This window comes from Polypterus senegalus, chromosome 15 (genome assembly GCF_016835505.1).
Source record: "Polypterus senegalus isolate Bchr_013 chromosome 15, ASM1683550v1, whole genome shotgun sequence".
Lineage (NCBI taxonomy): Eukaryota > Metazoa > Chordata > Cladistia > Polypteriformes > Polypteridae > Polypterus > Polypterus senegalus.
Genome location: NC_053168.1, coordinates 55,760,373 through 55,786,298, shown reverse-complemented (window position 1 = coordinate 55,786,298; position 25,926 = coordinate 55,760,373). Strand labels below are relative to the sequence as shown.

At 36.1% G+C, this 25,926-nt stretch overlaps 1 protein-coding gene across 4 annotated transcripts in view; it reads left to right on the top strand.

Annotated features, from left to right (window-relative positions):
- The window catches only part of LOC120516152 (histone deacetylase 9), a 710,327-nt gene that overhangs the window by 551,959 nt on the left and 132,442 nt on the right, over positions 1-25,926 (top strand). For all 4 annotated transcript variants that reach the window (XM_039737623.1, XM_039737622.1, XM_039737624.1 and 1 more), the window contains 3 exons: positions 22,560-22,743; positions 23,514-23,647; positions 25,430-25,550. In XM_039737623.1, coding sequence (XP_039593557.1) covers positions 22,560-22,743; positions 23,514-23,647; positions 25,430-25,550 — 439 coding nt within the window. The remainder of the gene's footprint in view (positions 1-22,559; positions 22,744-23,513; positions 23,648-25,429; positions 25,551-25,926) is intronic.

The following is a 25,926-nucleotide window of genomic DNA, read 5'->3' as shown; positions in this document are numbered from 1 at the left end:
AAGTGCTTTGAGTAACGAGAAAAGTTCTATATTAATGTTATTCATTATTATTATTATTATTATTATTATTATTATTATTATGTTGAAAATTTACACTCAACAACTGGTGTTGACCAATTCTAGACAATGGCAAACAATGTAGAAAAAGTCCATAAAAAAAGAAAAGAAATTTCATATAACTTGTGCTGATATTTCACATATCCAACATTCATTTGAATGGTCAAAACATAAAAAATGTGGGCATTTCTTGCTAAAATATTATTAACAGCTCCTTCCTGAAAACGATGCAACCAGGAAAGATGTCATTTTCACAATGCTGTATGTTAAAACTAAAGACAGATTTCTTTAAAGATGAATGAGAGAGAGGCAGATCCTCAGTTTTTCAAGTAGAAACGTTGGGGTCAGAGTCTTAGATGGGAAGAACAGATCAAGGCTGGGTACCAAAGGAAAGGGCAGGGAGTAAGAGGGACAGGAGGTGAGAAGGAAGTGCTTGGTAGGACAACGCAGATGGGCAAGTGGGTGAGCCACCCCCTCAGTGAGACGATCAAGTCTGGTGTAGAATGGTTAGAATGGCAGCATGTTTCCTATTCAGCTTGTTCTGTACTTTGTCATCTAGTCTATTATCCATCCCATTTGTGTTTTAGTTTTGTAATAAACTAATAGGTGGCCTCAGATTGCTCCAGTATGAGTGAGAGTGGCTGAGAGAGTGAGGGTGTCACAATTATTGATTGGTCCTGTCTTATTCCAAAAGCTACTGTGATAGGTGGTACTAAACTGGAATAAAAAAAGAAAATAAATGAATGAATGGAATGGAATGTCAGCGACAAACCTGACAGATTGTGATTATATCCAAGCAGGAAACTTGTATACTATAAACAAAGGATTGCCATGCAAGCTAAAGGGCTTCCCACAATGAACTTAAAACCAGACAGCAGTATGGAAGCAAGTGCAAAATCCCATCTTGCATGCAGCTGTTGTACGATGCGGTATTCTCAGCCAGCAAAATCAAAATCTAATTTTATCATACCCCTTTACATTTAACATTTTAAACGTGGCTGGCTCCGTTTTAGGTAAAAGCCTGCAGCTGAAATATTAAATAGTTATCATTCTGAGGGTTTCATGCACTGTGCTGATTGATCTTTATCATATTGTTTTATTCCTTAGGCATTTCAAACAGACATACATTGTTCTTAAAATATACTGCAAAATATGGACATGACCAATTTTTTTTTATTTGTGTTCTTTACAAAAACGCAAAATTGCCCTTTGAAATTATTTTAAATAGCAGTAACTAGGTTTCCTTTCTGTGCATTTAAAACATACTGTAATTGAATGGAAAGCCATTAGAGTTCAGATTAGATCAGAAAGAAACAAAAAGCATCTTATTCCCACAAGAACTGAATCAGTGTTCTTCAGAATATATATAAGATGGTAACCGTGGAAAAAAGAAATAACAAAGAACTCTTTTTTGTTAATAGAATGTAACATTTAGGTTGAAAACAAATTAAATTATAGCATTTATCTGTCGAAATCAGCTCTGTTTTTCCTTAATAATGTTTACTTTTCCTGCAAAGAAAAGCAGACATCAAAAATATTTTCTGGAATGCTAAAGATAAGTAGGTTATGCTTAACTCAATATCTTATACAAATAGCCCAGAGCTGAGCTTTCTGCAGCACAATCATAAAAGCGCCAACTTCTTGGATAAGTCAGAAACACTTAGCTGGTATCGTATGCCTCTAATCGCTAATCTTTATGTGCCTCCCTGACCTTGGAACTGGGAACTGAGGGATCCAGGAGTCACCTAAACTTTGTATCAGTGCAGAAGTCAATGGCTTCTTCTTTTCCTTGTAGACATCCTGATTCTGACAGCTGTAAAGAATTATTGTAAACACTTTTGGCTTGTCCTTTGGCCATTGCACTGACCAGCGGCCTGAATCAGGGTCACGTTGGTCAACAGCGAGTGGACACCGGCATTTCCTTTAGCAAATATAAAGATGTCTACTGGGAGCTGAGGGAAATACAGTTTATTTTAATGTTTCTTTTATTTATGTTTGCAAGAAGAAAAACACATTAAAATGGCAAGTTTAATTTTCTGTTAAATAAAAGCACTATACAGTAGCATCTGGTAGTTTAGTTCAGGGCTCTTTTTACAGTTTCAATGAAAAGGCCATGTTTTCTCTTTTATTTCAGCTTATCATTATATTTAACCATGATTATGGAATTGACGTATGTATTATTTATTTTTTGGTACCACTTTCAGGATTCCTGCCTTTTTTCTAGCTAGTTTGGTCCCGCAAACCCACCATCCTAATCTTAGATTAGAAAGGCTTACAAAGAGTTTGGATCACTTTTTTTTTATTCACTTCGGTGTAATTTCTTTTATTTTGCTTTTTAGTCAGCTACCATAGCTCATACTTTTTTTAAAACATGTTTAGTGTTTCAGACATTTCTTTAAGTTTTATTTATAGCTTCAGGTTTAAATTGTGTATCTGACAAATTGGTTAAAACATTAATTGTTGATCCCAACTTTTTTTTTTAATAGACCTCAGTGATTAAAGAATTTCTTTGAAATGTTGGTCATTGATTCACTTTGGTAAATAAAGGAGCATTGTAAAATCTTCTGTTTCATCAGTGGATTAGAATATATGAAATGTATGACGCTTTCTTAAGGCACTCTCTGGTTAAAATGAATATTAATAATAGATAGCACTGCATAATCACCTTTGCGATTGTTAACAGGCAGCCATGCACTCTAAAAAATAATTCAGAAGACCTTCATCCAATACTAAGATAAATGCATGGATGCAAGATAAACATTCAGATTTAATGAATTGCATATATTATTTAATAAGTTGTGCTGACTTAATAATAATAGCTTACTATTTTTGGTAATTTGAACTCAATTTATTAAATCACTGACAAAAAAACAAAGGTTATGTTTTGGTAACAATCAAGTACGTTGGGTGACGTGTCACAATTGAACTTAAAAAGGCTAACAGACAATAAGGTAAAAGTATTTTGAACAACTTAAATGTGTGAGGTGTTGTCAGCTTAAAAACTCCTAATACTATTTCTGTTTACTAAATACATGATACATAACGTGGGACACAGTAGCACAGCGGCAGCACTGCTGCATCGCAATAAGGGAACCGGGATTTGCCTCCCAGGTGCTCCATGCATGGACTGTGCATGTGCTCCCCATGTCGTGTGGGTTTTTTCCCACAGTCCAGACACCTGCTGATAACTGAAGATGTGTCATTGGCCCGTGTGTGCCCACTCTGCAATGGACTGGCGCCCTGTCTGGGTGTTGTTTCTGCTGTGCCCGTTACTTGCAGGAATAGGTGCCAGCTGCCCCATGTCCCTGCCCTGGCTAAGTGAGTTTACAAAATGGAGGATTGTACTTAAAATACCTTTACTTAGAGAGAAAAAAATTACTTTGGAACAAATTATTTATTTTTTTGTGTGTAGCCAAAGTAAAAACTGTATACTGTGAATTATTAAGTACATTAAATAAAATGTAAATGAAAAGCTAGCTAATTTGACTGTTTTAGGTGCACTGGGTCTAGTTAATTTTACCCAAAGCTGGTATAATTCAAAAAGCTTGTTGCAAACTGTTGAATTTTTTTTGTTGGCCTGAAATATTTTTTTATAGATTGTTCAGTGTTATCAAAAACATACAATGTGATAGGAAAACAGTGTCATTTTTTTATTTTAAAAAACATCTACTCATGAAAATGATGGCAATGTAAAAATGAAATGAATGTGAAAAGTATTTGTTTTAATGATGTTAAGGATCCTTCTGTTATCAACAAGGTATATGATGCTCCCTAAATAACTGAAACACTAACACTAATTAATAAAGCTTTAATGGGGCTTTAGACAAGTGGCCATCTACTTTTGGTTACTTTTAACTTTCAGTAATGCAGACAAATAGTTCTGACCATCTAAGGACTTATTTCTGGCCTTGGGGTTTCACCTCCGGACGTACTTTACTGTCATATCGACGTTCTTCATCCACCAGAATCAAACAGGTCTAAAACATTTCTGAAGTTTTGCTTTTTATTTAATATAAAATTTTGTTCATGGATATTTTTGTTCCTAGCTTTCAATCTGTACAAACCACACATTCAGAATACAGCAAAGTGAAAACAGCCACAGCTCCATGAAGCGGAACAAATCTTCCTGAATTAGAACTGAGGAAGCCTGATACACAGCAGACAATCTGTTTATTTCCGAGGAGAAACTTCCCATTTAAAATGCGTCAGGCTGGAATTCTGTAACATTGCGTAGTTGGCCAATTCTGTGATATCTAAACGGGAATGCACTCTGTGCCTGTCTTTGTAGATGTTGCGTTTGTGTGACGTTAAACAGATTGGAGACACAGTTTCTCATACCTTGATTCATGTGACCCAGGGTCATATTCTGAAGTATAACCCATAAACAAAATGAAGGGGACGTCCAGTTAGGATGAATTTTCCTCTGGTTAGTTTCTTTCCTTTCTTTCTTTTGAAATCAACTGTAACTAAATAAGTGTTTAGGTAACTTTTACAAAAATATTTCTTTCTTTTAGATCAGTTCTCCTTTTAATTCTTTGTGTTAAGAAAACAGCCAACCTGCAACTCATGCCAGAGTTCTTATTTGCCCGTTCTATATTGGCACCAAGCATTTCAGTCTTGCACATGCTCTTTAATTTTTATCTGCTAATTCTCGCTGTTTTTTTACATTAGGTAATCAGCTGAATATTAAAAATAAAATAATATTGCATTTTTACTAATATTGAATTTGGATAGGTACATTAATAATGTAATTTGCCTCCATGCTTGTATTTTTTAAATTCACAATATTAATCATTAAAATATTTTTTTCTTACTTTCTATGTGTTATTGTATATTTTTTCTTTTTTTTTAAATTCTTTTAAGCGTGTTGTGTACACTGAGTTCTAAGATGATTAACTGAGCAGTCAACCATAAGTATTTATGAACTGACTGGTTTAATTAAATTAGTTTGATAAAAGTTTAAGCTTTGCAGAGTAGTATGAATGCCTATAACATCTGGGATTGCTTAAGCTTTATTAAATAATTTTATAAATAAAAGTGCTTCTCTAGTTTTATTATAATTATCAAATTTTCTGCATTCTGATATGATGTCATTCACTCAATGTCTTTTGTCAGACGGAATGTAAAGAATCTGCCAGAACTGATCCTGCATACCCGCTGTAATTTCAGCAACAGTTGTAAACAGTTTAATCAGAAACTCTATCTTTAGCTTAATCAGCAAAATGGCTTACTTCAAAAAATACTGGTTAAAATATACATATCCTTTTTCAAAGTAATCTTAAATCAATTTCACAGAACAAATTTGGTTATTATCCACTACTGATGCGATGGAATGATATTAGCTGGTTTCTGACTCTTTTTGATCATGAATGAAGAAAAATCAAACATCTATGTGATCTCCAGAGCTTCAAGTTTTCAGGTTTTTTTTTTCATAATGCTAAGCAAAATATTCTCTCTGTGCTTTTACTATAAAATTATTTTTTTAACATAAATTTTGTTTATAAATTTGGTAGTATGCCACAAGATTTTAAATGGTGTTTCCTGTATGTGTCCTGTATTTTGTTACTCAGATCATTATGGGGAATAACTTCAATGATTCCAGTTTTAATGAAAATGCTTTTTAATTAAAACCTTTACATCAAAAGAATTGCCTGCACAAATAGGTGTCTAACTAATGAATAAACTGACGCTTACAAGTTATAGATAACTGTTAATTGCCCAGTATTAGGAATTATAATTTGCTACAGTTCAATAAACAAGAATAAAATTCTGAATTCAAGATAAATATGAATTATTTTGTAATGATTTTTTATTGAGATATGATTATTTAGATACGTACAAAAATAAAGTTAATCTTTTTTAGAACATAACAAAACAGTTCATTTACCATATGGAAATTATAGACTAGTTTGTGTTTAGTTATGGCACATTAGCAATTTATGTCTGGCAATGGATGTTAAGCAGATATTACAAAAAATAAGTGCAAATTATTGAGTCAACTTATGGAAAATGAGTGAAGGTGCTTATTACATTTTCTTTTTACAGTTCTTTAAACAGATCTTTTAAACAATCAAAACTACTAAGTGGGAAAGAAAATGACCATCTTACATTTAAAAAAAGTTTTCCCTAACAAAAATAAAACCCAAGTTCCCACAAACCAATGAGTAATTTTAATGTGCTGCCTGTACGTATCTGTATGTAATGTTTTGGCTATGACTAAAATAGCAAGGGAAGGACAGAAAAGACTGAATGAAGTCAAATCATAAAGAGTATTGTGTGGGAGCAAAGATGACACAACTGTCTGTTTGAAATCATGTCTTGTGAATGTCTCTTGACACAATTCATACATATATATATATATATATATATATATATATATATATATATATATATATATATATATATATATATATTAAAACACGAGAGAAGACAGAAAAAGCAAAACATATTAGCTCCAGAGTACTGTCTGTGCCAGTGTCCAAATAAGCACAGGATAGGAAGGGAAGGTTCTAGGCTTTTATAGTTGGAGGGGAGGAAGAGGAGGGTCTATGAGGGTTCAAGTCGGAAGTGAGGTCAAAAGAAGGCGTGGCTAGGAAGGGAGTGCAGGAACCGGTGAAGCTCAATGTGGGTTTCTGTTCAGGTGATCTGCAGAAGAGGAAGAAGAAAGGTTAGTGCACTTCATCAATCCCTTCCCTCCTGTGACAATATACATATGCAGGTTTATGAACACCTGAACATCACACCTGTATGAGCTTGTTGCACATCCCATTCCAAAACCATGGGCTTTAATATGGAATTGCCCCCACTGTTGTAGCTATAACAGCCTCAATTCTTCTATGAAGGCTTCCTGCAAGATTTTGGAGTGTGCTTATGGGAATCTGTGCCTATTCTGCCAAAAGCAGGTATTGCAAAGTCAGGTATTGATGTTAGACGAGAAGATCTGACATTCAATTGGTGTTTCAATTCATCCCAACGGTTTTCATTATGGTTGAGGTAGGAGTTTTATGCAAGCCACTCAAGCTCCTCCATGCCAAACTCATCATTATGCCTTTATGGACTTGACTTTGTGCACAGCAGCACATCATGCTGGAACAGAAAACACCCTTCTCCAAACTGTTTCCACAAAGTTGGAAGTGAACAATTCTTTCAAATGTCTTTGTATACTGTAGCATTAACAATACCCTTTACTGGAATTAAGGGGTTTATCCAAAACCCTGAAAAATAACCCCAAACTGACCCTCCTCCACCAAACGTCTCAGTAGACACTATGCAGTCCAGAAGGTAATGTTCACCTGGCATCTTTAATCCCAAATCTGACTGCCAGATAGTGAAGGATGTTTCATCACTCCATGGATCACATTTCCACTGCTTTATATTCTAATGGCAGCCTGCTTTACACCATTCCAGTCAATGCTTGACATGCGTATAGTGATCTAACACTTGTGGAAGCCCATTTCATGAAGCTCCTGATGCATAGTTCTTATGCTGATGTTACTTCCAGAAGTAATTTGGAACATTGATGTAAGGGCTACAACTTCAGCACTTTATACCCCTGCTGTGTGAGTTTGCGTGGTCTATCACTTTGTGGCTGAGCTGTTGTTGCTCCTAAAATTTTCCACTGCAATATTGTAGCACTTACAGTAACAGCGTAGAAATGTCATGTATTTGTGGAAAAGGTGGCATCCTGTGACAGTGCCACATTTAAAACAAATATCTGCTTGCTTGGAATTGTAGACTGAATTGTACACTGAAAACTCAGGTGGTTACACCTTTTATGTGTAAGTGGCATATACCCCTGACTGAAAACATCTGGATAACTTCCTCTTCTTTATTTCCACTTCAACCACTGTCTTCAGTCATCTAGGTTTGGTGATGTGTTCACTGTAGCTTAATCTTTACTTTCTTTGATGACCAAAATGCAGTCTGATGTGGTCATTTTACTTCAAAAGCTGAAGCCTTGCATATTTAGAGATGACTTTCTGCAGAGAGCTGTTTTATGAGAATTTGTATTTTTTCTGTGAGCCTGAATAGTTTTGGCCATTCTCCTCTGACCTCTTTCTTTAACAAGGTAGTTTTTCCCACAGAACTGTTGCTGGATATTTTTATTTTTCGCACCATTTTTTGTTAACTCAATAGACTGTGTGTTTGGAAATCCTTAGAGGGTAGTTGTTTATGAGATGCTAGAAGCGCCACGTCTGACACCAACATTCATGCCACAGTTAACGTCTCTTAGAAAAGGTGTCTTGCATATTCAGATGTTTGGCTGAACAACTAAACCTCTAGACTATGCCTGCATATTACTGTGTAAATTGTATTTGAGGTTGCAGACAAATATTGTAATGCTTGAAGCAGCAGATTATTTTCTTTGACATATACTGTATAATGTAGCATTCTCAAAGCAGCTAAATGCAATGCAGCGTAATTGGGAATAAATATATTAATTCAATGAGAAGACATGTACTTAATTAACTTTGTGAAAAAGTTATAAATTAATTATAGCCCTCTGAAAAAGTAGCACAGCGTGTGCAGAGAGGCAAACACACATCTCATGAGGTGCACATTTGCCCAATGAGATCCAGGTGAAATAATCCTTGATCATGTCAATTCATTAAAAGTTACTGTAGGTCACAGCAAGACAAAGGTCACACTTAAGCAGGTTTCTGCACATACCATAATGTTTTGAATGTCACCAGAGGCAAGGAATTGTGCCACTGACATGCCTAGATGATAGGGATTCTGCCATTGCACTGAGTTTAGACTGCAGGCAAGGTTTCAGCAGACTGGCAGGATCTTGTGGCACTTAAGTGACCAGAGCCAGACCGCCAGTTCAGCCCAGTACACATGAGAGGTCATTTTCAAATCTGACACTTGCCCCACTGCTAAAACTGCCAGCAGATGTAATGTCTTTCCTTGTGACAAAACCATGAGGGACAAACTTCATGCTACTGACCTTAGAGAAGGGTGTTGTGTCACAGGATTCTGCCAGGCTACAGCTACACATGGCTGCTGTGGTCACCATACTAGTATTATTTTTCTGTTGTCATTATTGTTGTACTATTTTGTTTTCCAATTATTCTCATTTGTTAGTTGTTATTTCGGCCATGATTGTTGAAATTTCAGTCCAACAAGGTTTATGTTACTTTCACAGGTGAGTCAGGGAAGAACCACCAAACCAGTCCAGCTATATTTTTCAAAGTCTTTGCTGATCAGACAGTGTAAGATTGATTTCATTTTGTCTGATTGTTTTTGTGTCTTTATATTGGGTGTTTTGACCCGCCTACTTAGTAGTAGTAAGTCTTAACTTTAGTCAAAACATCCATTCTCCCTCTTTTTCTGCTACAGAGTCCTATGGTTCCTGGAGCTTATCTTGGCAATGTCAGGAAATAACTCTAGCTAAAATATATACGTTCACTGCAAACCCCACAAACACACACACAAATGCCTCCCAATCAGTCTAACATGCACGTATTTTGGATGTTGGAGGAAACCAGAATGTTTGTAGAAAAACGATACAAATCCAGAAATAGTAACCAGACTGAAATTTGAACCCAGGTAACTGATGTAAGATGTGATGCCGAATTCTAAACACAATATATTATTTTGTTACTGTTTTTCTCTCTTTTAGTTAAATTTAAGTAAAAAAAAAAAAAAACAACTTTAAACACCATGATTTGACGGCTCACTACAAATGTTGCCACAGTCTCCAAGGCATTTGATGGGTATGCTGAATTTCTCTGTAATTGCCATTATAGTATGTTTTTTTGGGTATGTGTCTTTGTCATCTTCATGTTATCAACTAATATTTCTTTCAGAATTTTAGTTTGCAGGACAAAATTGAATTAAGTAAAATGAAAGTAGCTGATGATAGAAGAGCATGGGATGGATGGAACAGTGGTCAGCACTGCAGCGTAAAAGCTGCACCATTTTACAGGATCTTTTACTACAGTAGTGATTCTCCAGCTCATATAAACCCATATTTAGAATAAGCAGGTACAAAAAAATGGTGGATGTATGGACAGTATTAAAAGTTGTTTCCCTAATATAACAATATTATAATAATATTCAAAGATGAATCATGATTTGTTATGAGATTTTATTAGATTTGATTTTAATTAGGAGATTTTTAATAAAAATAGCAAATTGATTGTTTGGCCCTAAGTAAGGATTGACAGCTGTTAGGGGTGCAGTCTGAGAGTTCCAGAAGAGCAGGTTCAATTCCTGGCCTAGCATGTCCTCCCTTTGATTGAGTGGGTTATTCTTTGGGCTCTTCTATTTTCCTCCCATATCCCATAGAAGTTACATTCATTTGCAAAAATAGACTGCAGGTAGGGGATTCCACTGCTACCATCGAGAGTCAGAGGGACTACAGATTACAGATCTAAAGGGCTTCTTCATCAGATATTTGCAAAGACAGTCACAAAAATATATATCAATTTTTAAAAACAGAAATAAACTTTTTGTGTATTTTTAGCCTAAACAAAACAGTACGAAACTGGTATGTTGTGTTGCATGACTTTTATAAATTACACAGTGCCCATTATTGAGTTTTCAAGAAAATATTGCAACAGAATGTTGCAGCACTTGAAAGATGACTTTCTTGATGTGGTGAGATGAGTGTCTGGGAGTGGGCTGGACAGAGCTAAATGTTTCAGTGGCAGCTGCATCCTTGAAATCAGGAATTCAGCAAAGAGGGAGGAAACAAATAAATGGAAACCCCACTGAGGCTTTGCAGTTTTGCTGTATTTAATTGTTCAATAAATGACCTGCTATTGGGATGATCCAGTGGCCATGCTACCGACAGAGCTTCTTTCCCCAGTAAGCAAGAAAGCCCAAGGGACACATGGTGATCGGTGCAGACTTTAAAGGAAGTTGGTTTTCAACTTCAGACTTCAGGGGGAAATGAAATGGGCTGGAAGAAACTGTTGTGGTCTTTGACAAATAGTGTTTCAGTTATATACGTCATGAATAGCAGCTTTTCTATGCGGCGCTGTCAGGTTTTTTGTTTGCAGACTAGGTGTCAACATATAATGCAGTTTATATGCTTAAGATATGTATATCTTAACTGATCACAATTTATAATTTATTGTGTATTCCACAGTACCAGAGTAAGATTTCAGCCTTCAGCCAACGAGACTTCCCCATTTACCTCAGGATATTTCGCACACTAACCACAAGCATAATAATAAAGTTGCCATAGTAGAAATAATGATTTGCAGTATCTGAATAAAAGTAAGTGAATAAAAACACTGGAGTCTCAAGATACTTCAGTTTTTTGGTCATTTGCAAGAAATTGGCCAACACTATCTCCCAAGAGTTGGTGAGAGACTAATGGGTTTAAAACAAATGCTTTATTTCAGGGAAATGATCAATCCTCTGATATTGGGGTTGGGCACAAATTTTGTACTATAAAATTATCCTATTTAAGAGTTGAGATTCTTATTGTAATCATTATAAGATGTGTTATTATTGTATTATACTGAAAGATATTTTTGCACAGGTAAAAAATACTTTCTTCTTTTTATACTCTTTGCAGTTCCGTCCCATTATTCACTTTTTTTTAGCATTGATATGTTTGAATTAAAATACTTCCTTAATTATGAGATTTCAGTAAAGTATTAGAAACATTTAACCTAACTCAGAAGCAGGATTTTGTAAACCTCATTTTGGCTTTATAACCATCTCCCAAAATGTCGGTCCTGAAATTGTGGTTATGAGGTGAGGCACAATTACTTTGAAAGCACAGGAAATATTAAACTTCTTACTAAGACTGAACAAATGGTTGGATATTCAAAACTATCAACTAACCATGTTTTGACCCTAAAACTGTTCCATTTAGAGCCGTGGCTATTGGAGTCATCATTGACTGATCACACCCACTACAGCACAAAATCAAGCAAAAGAGACACGGCATAAAATAATTAAAACGATTAATGACAAGCACCTCTGTGAAGAGAAACCAGAGAGGGGAGATGAAGAAAGGAAGGAAGGGCAAAGTTCACATGAAGAATCAGAATGGACGACTCTTCAGTAGGAGGTGAAGGAGTGCAAAGGAAAGTGGGAGTGGGAGCATTTTGAAAAGTCGAGAAATGTTCCTTCACAACAAAGATGAGGTGAAGCCAGACTGGGTCCTGCATTCTACATGATAAGTTAGACATTAATAAGCTCTTGTCCCTTTGTGAGCAATAAAGCATTTCTCACCATGTAGGGGCCTTTTAAAAACACTGGATAACAACATATTTTTCAGATCAGTGGAGATTCTTTTTCTGAGAAGAAGGCATGGACATCAGCATTTGCTGCAAGTGATGTAGCTGATCCCATAATTTACAAAGGTCTATGATCTCTGTTAATGTTTTCATAGTGTTACCTTATTCTTGTGAAAACTGTTCAAATAAAAGTATGCAGTATTTGGTTTTCATTTTACATATTGTGATTGGGTGTTGCACTGAATGCTTCCTCAAAGTAATTTTTATCCAGCATCGTTTTCTGATGTGAAGATATTACTTGCTTTCTCCATGTTCACATGTGCATTTACTCAGTCTGTTTGGAAGTTCTTCGGTCTCAAGATAAAGTTGTCTGTTAAACTGGCTCTTCTGTATCTCTCTAGCATAAACGTATCCACCTTGTGACAAAGTTGATCCCACCTTGTGTGTCCATTAACGCCATTTCAGGATCTGGCTGCTCACAGCTAGAAGAGTGGTTTAAGGAATTGTCAGGCATTGTTTTCTAATTTCATAAATGAATTTGCATCACTATACAATCCACAAGCATTCTAATATTTGTGAAGAATTGGTACGCCCCACTGTACAGAAAGGGCAATTGCAAAAAGACACCATGTTATGCATGTATTAATATCTTGTGTTAAATACTTGAGAGACGGCTCAATAAACACTGTCAACACATAAGTCATGTCAGGATATACCAGATTCCATTTTTATTAAATTCAATTTATTACTATATCAATAACTAAACAAAGCAATGACAAACAAAATCAAATCTGATGTGCCCATCACATGATGTTTTCTACATAAACCTGTAACTTTAGCAGTAAAATATTAAAAACAAAGCTGTGAGAAGTGAACAAAAGAAGCACACCTGGTTGAAAGTTTTTTTCAGATGGAGTGATTTAGTTTTAAGTGTTTCCACAGGCTCACATCCAGACATACATCACTTCAAAAGTGACCAAATTGTTTTGAGGAATTGCTGAAATGTGCAAATTGTTCAACATTCGTAATAAAATATTTTGACATTTTTGCATATACCTGAAGTGCATGTGGATTGCAGTATTTCTTTACAGGAAAATCTACTGTAGCAATTTTGTTCAAAATCAGTTGGCTTTTAGCATTGTACTTCAATGTTAATATCTGCAAAGCTTCATTCTAAGTGAGTGATTCATTTTTGAGTCATAATGTGCACAAACGTACATCCTGCTACATACGGGGAGGGACAGAGAAGCAGATATGCTGTACAAATACACAGACATCATTCTGAAAGTCATTGCATTGTACTCACAGATTCCTCAAAAAGTTAAATTGCTTAAAAACATTTTGATTTCAACACAAACCTTGTAATGTACCTATATGTACTGAATAATTGCAACATATCTAAGGAAAATAATAGTAAATAGTAAAAATATATATAATTTTATCAAAATGAAAATGCAACATGTATTTGGCAGAACAAGTAACTATCAGATAATACAAATAACCAAGCTACAGTAAGATTTACTCAGTATTGTTAGTGCAGATGCTTAAGGGGAATATCATATTACATAACTTTTCCAGTGATTATCGGTCATAGACTTTTATTATAAAGTCTAAGCATGTCGAGGACAGTCAGATAGTGTGACTTAACCAGTGACTCCAACTAGCCTGCGACTCGCCCTGACAAGTTAGGTTTTGTCGTAAGTCGTAGGGGTGAGCTCTGTGTGCTAGAGTGCTGACAACCAATGAGCATAAGTAAAACGCATATAATGCAGTTACAAGGAATAAGGTGTCTCCTGATGTCTTGTGCCTGATGCATCATGATAATGCTGTTCACAACCCACTACACATCAAGGGCTCTGTAGTGGAATTAGTCAAGATCACTAATTTCCTTGGTTTGCATCAGGTAGCTAACTTTACTTGGTCAATTAACACCACCTTCTTGGCCAAGAGGGCACAACAGCATTTCAGCTTCCTTCAGGAGCTGAGGAAGGCAAATCTACCTCCATTCATTCTCAGTTCATTCTACATGAGCACCATCAGGAGTGTTATGACCACCTGCATCACCAACTGGCTTGAGGATCTGCAGTGACTCTGACCATAAGATTCTACAACGAATAGTGCACACAACAGAAAACAGGGACATCATCTATGCTCCATTAAAAACATCCTTACCAAGCATCGCACACGCAGAGCATACAGGATTGTCGAGTACCACTCCCACCTCTCCCAAGGTGTCTTTGCTCCACTTTCAAGTAACAGAAGGATCTGTAGCATCCAAACCAATTGTGTCGAGTCGTACAACTACTTCTCCACCTCTGGATCCTAAAGTCTGTGCTGCCTCCCTGCCCTCAGATCTTCTCCTAGTAGTGTGTTTGTATGCAGTACATTTGCTATTATTGCTGTTTTTATCAGTAGTTGTTGTTATACTTTATTCATTTATTACTATCTATTTCAGTTTATTGCTATCTATTCATCTATCTATTTATTTATTTATCTATTTATTTATAGCACAGTATAGTATCGTTTTTTGCTTCTCTTGCACTTGTCTTGTGTTTCTGCAGATGTTGCATCATCGTCTAGGCGAATGTTATTTTGAGCCACAGTATGCTGCAATAAAGATATGACAATAACTTGACTTGAATTGATTGCTTAGATTTCAAATTTTTCTCAATAACATCATGTTCTTCCAATTTCAGTTTTCTAATATCTGAATCTCTAAAATCCATTTCTGGCCCAGTTTCTTAGGCCGAGCTTTTAATGGTGGTCTTGAAATCTCCCTTTACAACCTTGTTTCTCGATAAAACTTCTGCAAGGCTATTTTGGACTGATGCATTTTTTAAAACCACCTTTCCTGATGAAATTTTTGTAATGCTGTGTAGCCTGTTTTTAAATTCCTTAAGCTTTATTATACATGAAAAATTTTTATCAGGACCAATTTTGCTGTTTTGGGATTATACTGACTCCACAGGGTGGCAGTAGTTTTGAAAGTAAATGGAATTAGGAGAAAAAGAAAAGTACAAACTAGCTAAGGTTAGCTACCAGAAGACAGTGAAACTAGAAAACAAGCTTAGTGCACAAAACCAAAATCATAGTCAGAGCGTAACATGACAGTTGAAAACCAGGATATGCACGAAAACTGAGCCAAAACGTGAAGCTGAAATACGTGTACAAAAAAACAGAAAAGAATTTGTAAACAGGGATTAAAATAAAGCACAAAAATAACACTAGAGATTTTTTAGGCTGAATCCAAATAAACACAATTTATAAGCAGGGTGGCAGAGTGATTAGTGTCACTGCTTTAGAAATTTGAGTTCAATTCACAGCCAAATCTGTGTCTGGTTGGTGTTTGCACATTTTTCTGAATTTCTACCATAGATTTTCTCATGGATTTTTTCCGCCAACATCTTAAAGACTGGTATGCTAGAGAAATCAGTAAGTGTAATTCAGCCCAAAGTGAGCAAACCCTGAGAGTGAATGTAAATGTGATCTGTGCTGGATTAGTGTTTTGTCCAGGGCTTCTTCCTTTGTTGAGATGAACAAGATAGGTCTTTATAATGGATGGAAGTATTTATTTTGCTACCATGTAAATGGAAATTTGGTGAAGGGGTCAAACATTATCTATCAGGTTTAATTGAGATTCTGATTATATGATGTTGAGAACATCAAGAAAATTTGATTTTAACATAGTGTCTGAATGTGTGTGTTTGTTTATGGAAACCCATGTACAACAATAACTTCTGAAAATCATAGACAATAGTTGACACTTTTGAGCCATCCCGAAAGCCAGAATAATTACTTCTCTCTATGTCAGATCCTCCAGCCTCATTTCCAGCCTTGAGTCAAACTGTTACTAAACAGGCATTCTAGATGGAAGGTGGTTTTAAATGCCAGCCATGAAAAGCTTGCAGTGCCTCTTCAGTAAATGCTTCTGGAGTCAGAATATCTTATATCACATACCTCCTATGCCCCCCACCCCCCTCCCCTACTCATTTCAGATGTCTTTACTGTCCTGAGCTTATAAGCAAGGGGGTCGGTAACCTCCAAGTAGCCTGACCACTGTAATGTATAGTTTGAATCCCATGTATATTGCACTGGACCTTCTCCATTGTCACCAGCATGACTAGAGGTCATCGACTAATTAGTTAAAGGTCCTCCTACTGTCTCTGTTCTCCTGGAATAGTTACTTCTATGGCACTAACTAGACACATGGCATGGCTACATCTCCAGCCCATGGAGAAATATATTTTTTTCTACATCACTGAGCCAAGTAGCATGTTGTCCCCATCAAATTACACTCTTAGTTAATGTTTTTCCTTACCTGCCAACTCTCTACAACACCCTTTGAAGATGCTGTCCTCTCGAGCAAGCACACAATACAAGACATAGACATTCATAGTAAAGAAGTGATTTAGATTTGCACAGGCTATTCTGATATTTGCTCTAAGTATAGTTACAGGTTACCAAGTGCCATAAGGTGTTGAATATCATTTGTCAACATTTTTTGTCGCAAGATTTTTGATGGATGTTCTTAGCATACTTTATAATGAAGTCAGATTTTTTTGTACCAGGCTAACTTCTCTTGTGTCGTTGGATAAATTTATTAACGGATAATAATTTATTTTTCAAATATTAATAACTATTACATTTTTTAAATTCAACACCTTCAACACCATCCAACCTCTGCTCCTTAGGGACAAGCTGACAGAGATGGGAGTAGATTCATACTTGGTGGCATGGATTGTGGACTATCTTAAAGACAGACCTCAGTATGTGCACCTCGGGAGCTGCAGGTCTGACATTGTGGTCAGCAGCACAGGAGTGCCGCAGGGGACAGTACTTTCTACGGTCCTGTTCAGCATATATACATCGGACTTCCAATACAACTTGGAGTCCTGCCACGTGCAAATGTTCGCTGACAACAATGCTATTATGGGCTGCATCAGGAGTGGGCAGGAGGAGGAGTATAGGAAGCTAATCAAAGACTTTGTTAAATGGTGCGACTCAAACCACCTACACCTGAACACCAGCAAAACCAAGGAGTTGGTGGTGGATTTTAGGAGACCCAGGCCCTTCCTGGACCCTGTGATTATCAGAGGCAACTGTGTGCAGAGGGTACAGATCTATAAATACCTGGGAGTGCAGCTGGATGATAAATTGGACTGGACTACCAATACTGATGCTCTGTGCAAGAGAAGACAGAGCCGACTGTACTTCCTTAGTAGACTGGCGTCCTTCAACATCTGCAATAAGATGCTGCAGATGTTCTATGAGACGGTCGTGGCAAGCACCCTCTTTTATGCGGTGGTGTGCTGGGGAGGCAGCATAAAGAAGAAGGATGCCTCACACCTGGACAAACTGGTGAGGAAGGCAGGCTCTATTGTAGGCATGGAGTTGGACAGTTTGACATCCGTGTCAGAGCGACAGATGCTGAGCAGGCTCCTGTCAATCATGGAGAATCCACTGCATCCACTGAACAGGATCATCTCCAGACAGAGGAGCAGCTTCAGCGACAGACTGCTGTCACTGTCCTGCTCCACTGACAGACTGAGGAGATCGTTCATCCCCCACACTATGTGACTCTTCAATTCCACCCGTAAACATTAACATTATACAGAGTTATTGTCTGTCTCTTATACCTTCATTGTTATCACTCTTTAATTTAATATTGTTTTTTTATCAGTATGCTGCTGCTGGAGTATATGAATTTCCCCTTGGGATTAATAAAGTATCTATCTATCTCTCTATCTATCTATCTTCAGTTATGGAGACACAATGTGGGCAAGTACTGCTTGTTCAGGTTAACTAGAATTCTGTCCTTCTCCGTAAGAGAAATACATTCCCTTCTGTACCAAATAGCACATCCTACTAAAATAATAGGGTTGGATGAGAACATGGTTACTTTTAAAAACATTTGGCATCAGAAATATAAGTGGAACATCTGTGGAAATCCAAAAGTGTATGCACTTGTGTTTGGCTTGTACTTTAGTTACACCAAATACTGTTGTTTTTTTGGCATTGGGACAAAAATGGCAGGGAGAACCACGATGTTCAGAAAGAATGGCTAAACATACCACATGTTTTCCAGAAAAGAAAAATGTGGTAAACGGTTCACTTGTTGACCGTTTACCTTCCTCCTCCACATATAAAACTTTGAAATTTGAGAAACTTTGTTAAAGCAATTGATAAAACATAACTGAGATTCGTATACTTAAGATAAAAATATTTCATGCCAAGATTGAGGAAGACATTTTTGCAGGTCCTCTGATCAGAGAAGTTTTAAAAAATGAGAGATTTGGAGAACAATTGACAGAAGTTTAGAACGCAACATAGCAGAGAATTAAAAGTGTTTGCACAAACTTTTTGTGAAATTCTTAAGGATGAAAAATATCTTGAAATAGTGAGTGACCTTCTCAAATCATTCCAATCAATGGGATGCAGGATGTCATTGACGATTCATTTCTTGGACTCTCACTTGGACATCTTTTGTGAAAACCTTGGTGTGGTCGATGATGAACATAGAAAGCTAATTTAGCAGGACATTTCCAACATGGAAAAGTGTTTCTAAGGCAAGTAATGTCCCTATTTGTTGGCTGACTACTGGTGGATTCATGAAGTAGGGCAGAAAATCAAAATGGCTACGTTTTAGATTATAAGTTTATCATCATTTTAATAACATGTGCATTGGATTCAGAAAGTATTCAGACCACTTCACTTTCAGCACATTTGTTGTGTTGCAGATTTAATTTTAATTGGATGAATTTACCATTTTGCCCATTATTCTACACTCAATAACCCATAATGACAAAGTGAAACCGTGTTTTCAGGCAAGTTTGCAAATTTATTATAAACCAAAACCTGAAACCTTCCATTTACATAAGTATTCACACCCTTCGTTCTGTACTTCTAGAAGTTCCTTTGTCAAGTCTCTAGAAATTTGGCTCACCTGGGTATGGGCAGTTTCTCTTTTTTTCCCTACTCTTCCTGGCTGATCCTCTGGAGCTCTGCTAAATTAGATGGGAACAGTTTGTAAACTGCTGTCTTCAGGTCTATCCATATATGTTCTATGGGGTACAAGCCTAGGCTTTGGCTGGGCCACTCAAGGACACTCAGAGACTTGTCCTAAAGCCACTCCACCATTGTCTTGGCTGTATGCTTCGGGTTATGGTTGTGCTGAAAGGCGAACTGTCACCACAGTGTGAGGTTACATGTACTGTGGAGCAGGTTTTCCTCAAGGACTTCTCAGTTTTTTGCTTTATTGATTTATTCTGACCAGTCTTCCTGCCCCTGCTGTTGAGAAGTACTCCATAACATGATGCCACTACCATAATGATTCACCATAGGGATGGTATTGGACAGGTGATTAGCAGTGCTTGGTCCTCACCAGACATAGTGCTTGGAGTTCTGCCCAAATAGTTCAATTTTTGCCTCATCAGACCAGAGAGTCTTTTTTCTCCTGCTTTCACAGTCCTCTAATCTGTCACATGCCTTTTACTCAAGAGTGGATCTCGTCTAGCCACTGCACCATAAACTCCTCATTGATGGACTGCTGCAGAGGTGGACATCTTTCTGACAAGTTCTCTCACTTCAGCAGAGGACTTCTTAAGCTCTACTAAAATTACCATTGGGCTCTTGGTCATCTCCCTGACCAAAGCCTTTTTTGCTCAGTTACTCAGTTTGGCCAAGAGCTGTCTAAGAAAAGTCCTGGTGGCTCCAGACTTCTTCCAATTCACAATTACTGAGGCCGCTGTGCTTCTGGGAACACTCAAAGCTTTAAAAATGGTTTATCTCCTTTCTCTAGTCTATGCCTCGCCACAATTTGATTGCAGATGTGTACAGAGTTTCTTGGACTTCATGGCTTGGCTGATGTTCTGTGAACTGTGGGACCTTCTATGCACGAGTGCGTGCCTCTCTAAACAATGTCCAATCAATTCAAATGGCCACAGATGGACTCCAATCAAGTTGTAGACACATCTCAAGGATACTTAAAGCAAACAGGATGCACCTGAGCACAGTCTGGAGTGCCACAGCAAAGGGTCTGAACACTTATATAAATGAAAGATTTCAGTTTTTGATTTTTAATTCATTTGCAAACCTTTCTGGAAGCATGTTTTCAGTTTGTCATTATCCATTATTTAGTGTGCACTAATGGGTGCAAAGTTTCAAATTTATCCATTCAAATTTAAATCTAAAACAAAATAAAGTGTTCAGATAGAGAAGGGGTCTGAATACTTTCTGAATCCACTCTTAATATATGATATTTTAAAAATTAAGTTGTATGTCACTATAAATATTTTTTTCTAGAAATATATGGATTCAGCACATAAAATACTATAAATTCAGGAAATTTCACTTGATGTTTTTTTTTTTTGGTGACTAGATTTATTTATTCATCACTGGGTTTGTCCACAAAGTGTGCTGTGCTTTATTAGCAGTTTTGGGATGACTCGATTCTCTTAAGGTTATAGACCAATGCTATTGACTGCAAGGAAAAATGCTTCATTTATTTTGAGTCACAAAAATTTGACACCAACTTCTTTTGTATTCTAGTTGTAGTTACACTCTTTTATGTTTTTTTTTATATAGCAAAGTCCACTATTAAATACATTTAGGGGACTAAAAGTAATGAGGCAATGTGTGCACATGGCAGTAGCAGTATGTTAAATAAGGATTAAGCATACAAGAACATGCTAAAAAAACATAAACTCCTGAATGCTGGAAGATGATAAAGTCAGTGAATTAAGCCTAATCCAACTGATAACAATGCTGAAGCATGCAATACCATATATCATTAGTGTTATATTTATTCTAATACGATATGCACGAGCACATATTTCCAATATAGACTCTCTAATCTACTCTACATCTGTCCCATCTGCAGATCGGGACTTAATGCTATTAACAGAGCTCTTCAAGGGGCCTCAGGGAGCTCTGATCTTCAGGGCGGCTACAGGAATGCCACTGCACTTCAGTCACCCATTCTGTTGATGAGCAAGACAGAGATTTGTACACGTTTTTTTTTCTCTTCTAGTACAACTGTAAATCGTGTTTTTGGGGGGTTCCATTTATATAGAAGGCACTAATTCATTTTGAAGTCTGCCTTAACAATTTATACTTTTACTTAAGTTCAACCTGATTGAAAATGTGCACACGACATTGTTATGTCTAACAGATTTTGCTATTGATGGAAGGTTTTTCTTTTGACCTTTAGTTGGTTACAAACAGTAGATTTAACTAGTATTCCTCTGCAGCCAACTTGGATTACATCACTATTTGTGAAATTCCTCAGCTCTTTAGAATAACACTGTTCAGTGAGCCAAAATGAATAAAATATTTGAGAAAAAAAATTGTTTCTGTGGGTGTTCAGCTGCAGCTGAAAGTTTTGTTGAAACAGCTTCAGTGTCAGCTTGGCTCACTGAACTAAATGGTTAATTAAATCTCGTGAATTTAACAGAAATTGTGGCTCAGAGGAGAACCTTAAGAATCCAGTTGCCCTTTTATCATCAGTCAGCACAGATCTGCATTTTCTGACTTGAATTGCTTATCCCTGACTTACAAGACACCCACTGCTTGGGGCCTGGGTTCAATCCCAATGTGGCTCCTACCAATGGGTGTACAGTTTTGGTGATTCTGAACTGGCCTGGCATGAGTGAGTATCAGTGGGTATAGATGTTGGTCCAGCATTGGCTCTTGTCATGACGGCAGTGTTGTCAGTGTAGGTGTTTGACACTCTTGGCCCCTGCAATGAAAAAAAATGGGTGGAAACAGATGAAATGACCAAGCTTATTAAAATAATATATGATCTCTCTAGAAAACATGTGAGCCTTATATAAGAAATACTTTATGATTTATTATAGACTAGAATATAATTTTTTTTTATTTTTATACAAAGTGTTATAATTTACTTTGAGTATGTTTTCATTTTAATTGTATTTTTCTTCTATTTTTCAAAATGTTGTCAGCATTTTTCAAATAGTTGATAATTACTAATAACATATTAATAAGCAAAATGTTTGTATAAAACCTTGCCTTTTAAGTTAGAAGGTTATTTGGTGTTGCATGGAAAAAAAGAAAAAAAAAACTGACAGGCTTGTTACTGTCACCTAGTAGCTGGAGTTAAGTAATCAGGCTCTGAATGACAGTGTGAAAACATCTGTTCAATGGATTTATTGAATGGGCCTCCGTTTTTTTTTCACGCTGTTTATTATAGGCCTGACCTAATGAACTTAATTTGTTGACATGTTTCTCCAAGTGTTTTGCCCTGTCCCTCTCATATTTCCTTCTACTGTGCTGTTTCCACAGCAACTGCAACTACAGGAACATCAGCACTTTCACCCACTTCGACTGTACCCAAATCAGTCAACTCCAGTTGGCATGACAAAACCGGACAAACATCAGCCTGCTTCCAGAACCCAGTCTTCTCCTACTGCATCAATCCCATCACACCAGTTACCAGAACAGCCTGTCACGCACGCCTTCACTACTGGTAGGAATCCCACAGGCTTCACTTTCACAGCCAGGGTAATAGCCCTATTCACATAGGATCAAGTGATTTAAATGCCCGGAATGCCACAGATAGTTGAACATTACTGTGCAACATCATTGTTCTTCCCATTTTCAAGTTCCTCTGGCACTAGCAGTGCCCATTGGCTGGTAGTAATTCACCCTGTGTAATCTCAAATTATATCAGGAATTTAGGGTAGCGTAAGATAAACAGGTGCTGCTGTGTTCATTTCATTTTTAAAGTCTGTACAGTTTATAAGGGGATCGTCTTGTTTTTAATTATGAACTACAAATTTCTTTTATGAAAAGTAAAGAAGCATTTTCCATCTATCCTGAAATATTTTGTAAAATATTTATATAATGAATGTATTTAAAAGGTAAATGGCAATTGATCAAAAATAATATCTACATTATTTATAGGAAACTGTTTTTTCCTATTTTATTATAATTTTAATGTAACAGCTTTAGTTAATATTATGCCCCTTGGCATGATTTTAAAAATTGTTAACCACTGGCACTCTAGTGGAAAGGTTGCAGCATCAAGACATGAGGACAGAAGTACCTTGAAGAGGAAAGTTCACTTAAACAATCTCTTTTGAATAAATTATAAATATGAAGAAATAAAAATGGTTAAAAATATAAAACTAATTTAATTTTTTAAATATCTTAAGTCAGTTTGTTAAAGTAAAAATTATAAAAGTAATTCTATTTAAAGAAATATTTTACATTTGATATACCTCTCTAAACACACAGGTATAGTGTATGATACAATAATGCTTAAACATCAATGTATTTGTGGCAACTACACGGATCATCCTGAGCACTGCGGGAGGATACAGAGCATCTGGTCAAGGCTGCAAGAAACTCAACTGCTTAACAGCTGTGAGGTACGCTGAGTTAACTCTATCTATCTATCTATCTATCTATCTATCTATCTATCTATCTATCTATCTATCTATCTATCTATCTATCTATCTATCTATCTATCTATCTAGGATGCTTTATTAATGTTTATTGTACTCTTTCATAGTAGTTGAAAGTTGAATTTACATACTAAAATGTAACTGATCAAATAGACACATTTTGATAAATTTGGGTTATTTAACTGCAATTGTATTATAATATTAAATAAAGTTATGTTTAAAATAAAAAGTCTATCTATCTATCTATCTATCTATCTATCTATCTATCTATCTATCTATCTATCTATCTATCTATCTATCTATCTATCTATCTATCAGTCTTAGTTTGCTGTGATGGATTGCATTTTTAGGTTACCAAGAATTCTATTTGTAATGGGTGGTGTGACTGCAGCTGTCATTACACAGCAATGTGAATAGTCATTGCTTGCTCACAGCACAAATATTATCTGGAGGTTTTTATACAAAGAGTGATTTATATGACCAATGGGAAATGTAACTCTGCCCATTCATTTCCTTTGTATTTTTGTTCCTTATAATAAAAAAGAACAGTAAGAGCTGAATTACTATAAGTGAAAAGTAATTTCATCATCACTACAATGGTAAGCAATCAGTAGAATAAAATCATGTAATTCAATGCAAAAGTGAATATCGCTCTGAAGAATCACCCATTACCACTCTGATTATATTTTGCATCTCCATTTTGGACAAAAGTTAGAAGGAAGATAAAAAAAACAGGCCATTTTAGAAATGATTAAAAAAGGCAAAAGGTACTTGATAGGTAGGACATAATTTGTCTAATTCTTCATATCCTTAAGAATGCCTTCTTTTAATACAAGTAATATATTTTGTCTGGGGTTGTCATATGTTATCTACAGTATGAACTTGCACAGATCTGGTAAGGATTATAACACGGAATTGTTAATTGCATTGTTCCCTGTTTTGTGGATTTTATTTCAGCATAATAAAGTAGGTTCAATATATGAAAACATTTGCTTATTTGTCTGTCTATCTATCACTCCTTACATATCTTCACTTTATATACAGTATATATTCTTTATATGTAAAGAATGATGACATATATCCTGTATATACTATATATGAGGGAGTATTTATGGTGCTTATTTTGTAAGTTCCCATGGATGCTAAAAACTATAAAGCAGGTATCATGCTGTCATTCCATTTCTATGACTAAAGATATACCTCCAGAGACTCATTCTGTTCAGCATTTTCCAGGAGCAGCCCTCTTCATATCCCACAGTCAGAGATACTGGGTTTTTGATATACATGTTGATCTGATTCTGAAATATGTAAAATATACTATAATTAGAAAATGATGAAAAATGATTTGCTCCAGTCCACATTACTCCATATTTTATGCATTTTTTGTGTGTTAAAGATAAACAAACACACGGTCTTTGGGTATGTAAAAGTGAAACAAGTATCAAGTCTCAGTCTATGCATTGATTTAGAGTGACTTTTACCTAAAATAGCGTTTTTGCTTAAAGATTTCTTGACAATCACTGTGAAAAATATAAAGAAATAGAAGCAGGACACAAATATTTTTCACAGCACTGTTCAGGCACACACAGGGAATGTATAATGTTCAATGAATCTTCAATTTGCCATGCTGTTCTAAAAATACTGTGCCTTTTTAAAGTGTATCATTCATTTTCTATTGCCAGCAAAGTTTATTTTGCCTCTCCTGGGATTGTTTTTACAGTTTTTTTTCACTCTTTATTCCCACAGCGAATCAGGGGTCGAAAAGCCAGTTTAGAAGAAATCCAGCTGGTTCATTCTGAGCATCATTCATTGTTATATGGCACCAATCCTCTGAACAGGCAGAAGTTAGACACCAAAAAACTGCTAGGTCTGTACTTGGCTACAACATCTCATTAGTTTCGTAAGCAATGAACCACTTTCTTTCTTTCTTTCTTTCTATCTTTCTTTCTTATTAATTACCATTTTTTATAATAACGTCCATGTGTCAGTTTTTATTATTTTTTTGTACTTTTGCTATTACAATTTTTGAAAGTGTATGTAATATTTCTTAAGCATTAGTAACATGACAAAAGATATATTTGAAGCAATTTTTAAAGTTTACATTACTTTGTAACATATGTGAAAAACAATTTTAAAGTCCAAGCTTCTGGAAGTACAGAAATAACTCACATCACACAGTAACTTTGCCTCAAGAGTTTGCTTTGTGTGTATTCACTGCTGTCTTTCACATGAGTGTTCAAAAT